The sequence below is a fragment of the Photinus pyralis genome, unplaced genomic scaffold, assembly GCF_008802855.1.
Source record: "Photinus pyralis isolate 1611_PpyrPB1 unplaced genomic scaffold, Ppyr1.3 Ppyr1.4_LG1, whole genome shotgun sequence".
Classification (NCBI taxonomy): Eukaryota; Metazoa; Arthropoda; class Insecta; order Coleoptera; family Lampyridae; genus Photinus; species Photinus pyralis.
Genome location: NW_022170249.1, coordinates 60,643,738 through 60,651,853, shown reverse-complemented (window position 1 = coordinate 60,651,853; position 8,116 = coordinate 60,643,738). Strand labels below are relative to the sequence as shown.

The following is an 8,116-nucleotide window of genomic DNA, read 5'->3' as shown; positions in this document are numbered from 1 at the left end:
GAGGCCACAAGTCACGCTAGGGCCGTGAACTTTAACAGAGTCAACGTTACAAAATTCTTTGATAATTTATCTAAAGTTATGGATAAATATCATTTTGAAGCCGCCAACATATACAATGTAGATGAGACGGGGGTTACCACAGTGCAAAAACCGAGTAAAATTGTTTCAACTAAGGGCACTAAGCAAGTCGGGGCGGTAACTTCTGGTGAAAGGGGAACGTTAGTTACCCTTTGTGCAGCTGTAAATGCTATAGGCAACGCTATTCCTCCCATGTTTATATTCCCTAGGAAGAGATTCAAACCATTTTTCATGACCGGGGCTCCAACTGGTTCAATCGGAGAAGCCAATGGTTCTGGCTGGATGGACACAGACACATTCTTCACCTATATAAAACATTTTGCCAAATATAGTAAACCTTCACAAGAAAATAAAATCCTCCTGCTTCTCGACAATCATAGATCACATTTAGGGCTAAAAACTATCGACTTCTGCAGAGACAACGGAATCGTTCTTCTGTCATTTCCGCCTCACACTTCGCATAAATTACAGCCCTTAGATCGAAGTGTATATGGTCCACTAAAAACATATATGAACAGTGCTATGGACGCTTGGATGAAAAATCATCCCGGACAGACCATGGGGATATATGACTTACCAGGACTTGTCGCCGAAGCATTACCAAAAGCTACTACGCCAACTAACATCCTTAGTGGATTCAAAGTGTCGGGAATATTTCCTTTTAATAGAGATGTGTTTCAAGACTACGAGTTTTCACCCTCTCTACCGACTGACACCCCTTTAACCACCAACCTATACAACGCAGCAGAGATCCCCCAATTAGTTCAAACTGACCCTATTCCATCAACATCACGAGAATCTGATCATATCATTGGCAATAAAACACCAACGAAAATAGATACTCACCAAATAGACGCATTAAACAATTCCAAAGAATTATTGGAAACAATTCGGCCCTTTCCAAAGGTTCCATTAAATCTCAAGAAAAAAGTTATAAGGAAAAAGAGATCAACGGCAATACTAACTGAAACACCTGAGAAGATGGCACTTGAGGAAGAGGCATCCAAACTTCGAAAAAAGAACGCTGAGAAAGTAAAGAGAAAGGTGTATAAGAAAAAAAGTGTAGTTTCTAGTTCATCGGATGAGGACGACGCAGTATGTCTGTATTGCCTAAAGCCCTACTCCAATGACAAGCGTGGTGAGGAGTGGATACAGTGTCAATCCTGCAAGAGCTGGTGCCATTCGGACTGTAGAGATGAAGAGGATAGCTTTTTCTTCTATTGCATCAACTGCAGAGATTAATATCTACCTATTTACCTAAGTGTTTGAGAATTTTAATTACTTTATTGTTATTTTTTTGTTAAATTACAGAAATGCATTTATGTTATTTCAAAAATTAAAAACGAAAAGTAATTCGATGGGTTTTATTTCAACGTAAATTAAGTTGTCACAATTGTCCCCAGGTTCGTTACATTTGTCCCCAGACGCGGTACAAATGTAACATGTGACAGCTATATAGATACAATATCATTTTTTTTAACAGATTATCCAAATATAGCCCCTACTTCGCCGACACATAAAGGAAACATGTCCTAATGCACCACCAAGAGTTCAGATAATTTTCATGAACACCTACAAAATGGAACTTGATTATTTAAAAATTGTTACAATTGTCCCCGGTCTCCCCTACCCACCGACAAATGTGGTAACGTTATATGATAAGTCGATGGCTATTAAATTAAAACATTCTTTTGGATTTCAAGTTTAGTGCATGGAAATGTTTACAACATTGTTTGATAAAAAAATGATATACATGTAGACTTTTGAAAGGTATTAATGCATAGTTCTAAACGTAATTAGTGTGTTTAAATAGTATACTTAAGTTAAATTTAGTACTAAAACTTTTTCTATGTTTTTTGTATCTTACTTAAAAAAAATAAACAGTTATATTTTAATAGTGTTTTTATTTATTAAATGTAGTTTAAATATCTAATCAAAATGTTTTACACGCTTCTTTAATTTGAACAAAACATTAGTAAAAATGTCTAGTTTATATTAATAGGTACATTAGTCATAATAAGTGTCTGAAACTTCGGATAATAGTTAGATATTTTATAAACAAAAAGGTAAATTAACTAAATCACAAGAGTCGAGTAAGCTAAATAATATGTCTAGTATTTAAAAAAAATTAGACAATTTTCTTAAATTTAGTAGTTAAATGAAACAATTATGTAGTACCATATATCTATTCAAATTTATAATGACAATTATTCTAATTAATTGTTTTTACTATTCGAGTAGATAAAACAATCACATTTCTTAGTAGAAAAAATACAACTATCTAATTAGATTAAATGCCTAACTGCATTTTTTGGCTAATTTTTATTGAAAGATTTTAGACAATGAATCTAATCTTTTTTTAGTTGATCTACGTAATTTTTTTCCGTGTATGACTGGCAGTGGACTTGCAGAATTATGGTCAACGGTATACGCTTCTGCATCTATCCCCCATATGCTTTCAGGCCATGCATACGCACGGGCGATTCGAGCTCACTGTCTTACTTTTTGCGCTATTTCCATGCTAATAGTTGAAGAAATTGAAGTTTCAAAGGAAGACAAAGACTATATCCAATCTTTACTCGCCGGAATTGGAAAAAATAAAACAGTAACTTTCGACATCTTAGTAAATGATGATACCCTTACAAAAATTAAAATAAAGTTTTCAGAAACAATAAGCCGGCTAAATGAAAATGGAAAAACTGCAAAATTATGGTTGCAGTATTTAGAGTTATTGACTATTGTGATTCATTTCATTCAAGCGGAACGTACGGGAAATTGGGACCTTCATTTGCGTTGCATTAGAGCAATGCTTCCAATTTTTCACGCAACTGGTCATTTTCCGTACGCGAAGTCGTGTCAGATTTATCTCCAAGAAATGGATTGTCTTAATCAGAAGATGACTAATAAGGAATATGAGCAATTTACACAGCAGGGTTTTTTTACAATTCGCCGTTCAGAAAAACATTGGTCTGGAATTTGGTCAGATATGACCATTGAGCAAACGCTTATGAGAGGCATGAAAAGCCTTGGTGGTTTAACTCATGGAAGAGGATTTTCAGAAAGTGTTCTAAATAAATGGATTCTTGGAATGCCATCTACCCACCATGTATGCGAAGCTGTGGAAACATATTGCGATATCACACCAGTCACCACAGATCAGCATGTAGAAATGAGAGACTCAAGAATACAGACAGATGAACAAGATTGTCGAAAATTTGAGCAGTGGCTCCGAGAACACTCTCCGTTTACTATTACAACGAATCTTATTTCACTATCTACTGGTATTGTGGCCGAGGAGAAAACCAATTGCTATGAAGCGAAAACTGTGGGAGAGAAAATTCTGCGTGGTACTGTAGGCAGTGAATTTGGGACAGTTAAATTGAAGCGTGCAAACATAGTAAGGACCATGGCCTCGCCAGCTGGGAAAATTAAGGTTGGCAATGATATTATTCAAGTCGATTCCACTCAGCTTTTCCAAAGAATATTATGCACTATCCATTCTCCAGAGGATTTGCGCTTTTGCTTCAAGCATGAACTTGCTTCTGTACCTTTATCTTTATTTGACAGCACTGGAATGATGAGAAAGACGAAAAAATCCACATTTTATGATATCTTTAATGCAGTTGCGGAACGAGAAATCAACACAGCAAATTATCATGTTGTTCTTGACGGTGGTTTTCTTATCCACCGCATGGAGTGGCCAAAAGAAGGTACATTTTTGGATGTTTATACTGCATATACCAATTTTATTCGAAAGCGCTATGGTCAAAAAGTTACTGTGGTATTCGACGGTTACACTGAAAATAGTACAAGCACAAAATGCGTCGAACGTGAAAGGCGATTGCTGAAGCGTTCGAGTCGTGAAATTGTCTTTAATAGCAATACATTATTGGTCGAACAGAAAAATAAATTCCTGGGTAATATTAAAAATAAGGAACGACTCATTTCGCAGCTTGCTATACACCTGAATAGCGAGAATATCAGCACATCAGTTGCAGTAGATGATGCTGATGTCCAGATTGTTCGTACTGCCATTAAAATAAGTGAGAAAAATGAAGTTCTAGTTGTCGGACAAGACGTCGATCTTCTTGTTTTATTAGCAGCACTTGCACCTGATGAAAGAGACATTATATTTCTGAAAGAAGCTATCGGTAATGTGAAACGACGAATGTACAGTTCAAAGTTCATCCACAATTATACGCAATTTAAAAGAATCGATTTTATTTATTCATGCTATAAGCGGCTGCGACACAACATCAGGATTTTTTGGAAAAGGAAAACAACAATATTTACAAACATTTAATAGAAAAACAGACCTTGACAATATCGTAGATGTTTTCAACAACGCAAAGTCAAGCCCTGAAGAAATTGACAAAGCCGGAGAAAGGTTTGTACTGGAACTGTACAAACTTCAACCATCCGAAGGTAGCCTTAGTGAGCAAAGGTACTCTTGTTTTAATAAGTTAGTTGGTAAGACAAATAGCACAGTACTTTTGTCAAAATTACCTCCCACATCAGCTGCAGCGCAGCAACATTCCCGGCGAACGTACCTTCAAGTACAAATATGGCGGGAACAATCTTTAAAGCCCGACCTATGGGGCTGGAAGAAAATTAATAACACACTGTCGCCTATATATACGACAGAAGCGCCCGCCCCGGCTCAAATTTTATCGTTAATAACTTGCAACTGCAAACAAGGGTGTGTGAAAAGATGTAGCTGCATTAGGGCGGGCTTGAAATGTACAACTATGTGCGGAACCTGTCGTGGCCAAAGTTGTACGAATACCGAGTACATTATAGAGACTGTAGACGATGACATATAGATCAAACTTAGTTGAATAGGCCTACAGGGGAAACCACTTGAAAAAAAACGCACTGATTGCTCTACCTCATGGGTGGTGTGGAAATGAGCAGCAAAATTAAAATAGGTTCAAATATTTTAAAAACAGAAAAAAAAAATTACACAAAAAACATATTTTTGTCTATATTTTGCAGTATTATATCTGTCGCATGTATATTTAGAACATTAAACCACATTGGGGGACTACAACTCAGGAGGCGACCTGTGTTTGTTTCTACCCCTCTTTTCAATCGGTCATTGCTCGAAATGCATTGGCTGAAATAAAATAATGAAAAGAATCTTTTTTGTAGAAAATTTTATGAGCAACATTTTTAGTAAGAATAAAATTTTCTGTGCGACCAAGGGTTCTTGAGAAAAACGACAAAAACCACCGCGGTGCGTATTAGGGGTGGTTTTTGGGGGTGAAGCTCACCCTACTAACTTAAGAACTCTTTTGATTTTAAAAGCTCTTCCCTTGTTGTATATAATCTGCAAATGGCAAAACTTTATAATTTTTTTTTTCTATTCGGCTACTTTAGAACTAATATAAATGGACTACAGGGAGAATGGGTGTCCGAGAAGCTGGCCGTCAGTTTGGTGTTCCCGAAGCTACCTTGAGACGCAGAAAGAAGAAACGAGATATTCACAGTCATAATCTAGGCCCCTCGTCTGCGCTGGGTCCTAAAAATGAAATGAAAATTGTAAGCCATATTAAGAAGCAAAAGCATGGATTTGCTCCATCCAGATCTTTTGTGCGCTCCATGGCTTTTCAGTTAGCAGAACAGTTGAAGTTACCGCACAAATTTAATAGGGAATCCTGCAAGGCAGGTTATCCATGGCTAGAATCATTTTTACGACGGAATAAGGAACTTACAATAAGAAAGTCTGAGAGTGTTTCAACGGCGCGTTCATTGGTAATGAACAGAAGTAATGTGGAAACGTATTTTTCTCGGCTTGAACGCACATTAACTGAAAATGACTTAATGAATAAACCCGGTCACATTTTTAACATAGACGAAACGGGTTTTACAATTAAACACCCGTCCTGAGCACGTCATCGCTGCTAAAGGTTCCAAGAATGTTGTGTCAATTTCATCTGCGGAAAAAGGGGAAACAATTTCCGTTATTGTATGCTGTAATGCTGAAGGGGCATTTATTCCTCCCACGGCCATATTTAAAGGGAAGAACAAAAAACCTGAATTTCAAGACGGAATGCCGCCTGGTTCTATCGTTTATATGTCGGAAAAATCCGCTTATGTTAATAATATCATCTTTTTCAATTGGTTAAAAGAACAGTTTGTTCCTCGTAAACCAACAGGGAAAGTGTTGTTGCTGCTAGATGGCCATTCTTCCCACTGCAGTAATGTGGAGATGTTAGAATATGCAGTTGAAAACGATGTTATTTTGTTTTGCTTACCGAGCCACACCACACAATTCCTGCAGCCTTTGGACAGAGGTTTCTTTAAATCGTTCAAAGCATTTTATTATGAAGCAAATCCAGGAAGACGTATTACAAGGCTCCAATTTGGAAAATTACTGGGTTCTGCCTGGGAGAAGTCAGCGACAATAAAAAATGCAGTACCGTAAGACGGGGCTACTTTGGACAGCTCGGGTAAATTCGGACAACGGGACCGTTTAACAAAAAAACAAAAATTATGGGGGGGCAGTGAAATTATTCACGGGGTCACCTGATGAGAAGAGAGTGTTTGAAACAGTTGCCCTTGAACGTTTGGTGAGTATGGATTTTTTTTCGCACCCAACGATTTTTTACGTCGGTTTCCGTAAGTAAGCAATTTTTTGACTTTTTTAAAAGTGGAAAAAGTAACTTGCGTACACCGAAACCTATTAATGATAGAGTCGTAGTTTTTCCACTTTTTGGAAAGCTTGTATGTTAGGAATGTTTCGTGTAATTTGTAGATTTTGATTAGTCCATTGTTTTTGTTCAGATCGTCCTAACCAAAAAAATCACCTTTTGAAGGGTAACTTCGGACAATGGTGCGAAGTTACAAAAGGCAACTGGGGAGCCGCCCCTACCAGAATTATTCGGTAGAAGTGTTAAGAGCAGCAGTAGCAGATGTTAAATCTAACAAAAAGAGCATAAGAGAGGCGTCGGAATTTTATGGGATTCCAAAATCGACAATTGGTGACAAAGTTAAAGGGACTCATGATAAAAATCCAGGACGGCAACCAGTGCTGAACACTGATGAAGAAGCAAATTTGGCTCATGGAATATCAACTGCAGCAACCTGGGGTTTTCCACTAGTGGAATATGATGTAAGGAAAGTTGTGCAGAGCTACCTTAACCGAAAAGGAGTCCAGATTGATCGATTTTCTGATCATTTGCCAGGAGTAGATTGGGTTAAGAAGTTCCTAAGTAGAAATAGACAGTTATCAGTAAGGCTTGCGCAAAATATCAAAAGAAGCAGGGCTAGCGTCAACCATGCTACTATTCAACAATATTTTGATGAATTAAAAATTTCATTAGAAGGTGTGCCTCCTGAAAACATAATAAACTATGATGAAACAAATTTTAGTGATGATCCTGGGCGAGTGAAAATAGTGTGCAAGAGGGGCAGTAAAAATTGTGATCGAGTTATTGATGCAACGAAAACCAGCATATCCGTCATGATGGCCGCTTCTCCTTCAGGAACATTGCTACCACCGTTTGTCGTTTATAAAGCGAAGCACAGGTATCAAGAATGGGAGGAGAATGGACCCTTAGGATGCCGATATTCCTGCACACCATCTGGCTGGTTTGATGCCCGAGCTTTTGGAGAGTGGTTCCAAGAAATAGTTTTACCCTACTACCGGAATAAAGAAGGAAAGAAATTAATGATTGGTGACAACTTGTCCTCTCACATAACATTGGATGTTATTCAGAAGTGTGAAGAAAATAATATTACATTTGCCCTACTTCCTGCTAATTCAACTCATGTTTGCCAACCGCTTGATGTGGCTTACTTTGGTTGGAGGCGAATCCTAACCGATTGGAAATTAAAAAGAAGGGGACCTTTCCAGAAATCCGATTTTCCCACATTACTCAATAGAACATTAAATGAAATCAAAGCAACTTCTGAGAAAAATATCATTTCGGGTTTCAGAGCAACCGGAATATGGCCTCTAAATGCAGACCAAGTTTTAAAGAGAATCCCAAGACAACAGGATGAAAATAATGATCCAAATGCTTCACTGCTTTCA

General features: G+C 37.5%; 1 protein-coding gene across 1 annotated transcript; it reads left to right on the top strand.

Annotated features, from left to right (window-relative positions):
• Positions 1-5,484: 5,484 nt before the first annotated feature.
• LOC116164704 lies at positions 5,485-6,505 on the top strand. The gene is made up of 2 exons (XM_031478909.1): positions 5,485-5,832; positions 5,933-6,505. The coding sequence occupies exons 1-2, from the start codon at positions 5,485-5,487 to the stop codon at positions 6,503-6,505; spliced, it is 921 nt and encodes a 306-aa protein (XP_031334769.1).
• The last annotated feature ends 1,611 nt before the right edge of the window (positions 6,506-8,116 follow it).

Coding starts and splice junctions, on each gene's coding strand:
- LOC116164704 (XM_031478909.1), top strand. CDS start 5,485: ATGGGTGTCCGAGAAGCTGGCCGTCAGTTTGGTGTTCCCGAAGCTACC. Junction 5,833..5,932: donor TTTCAACGGCGCGTTCATTG/GTAATGAACAGA, acceptor TTTTTAACATAG/ACGAAACGGGTTTTACAATT.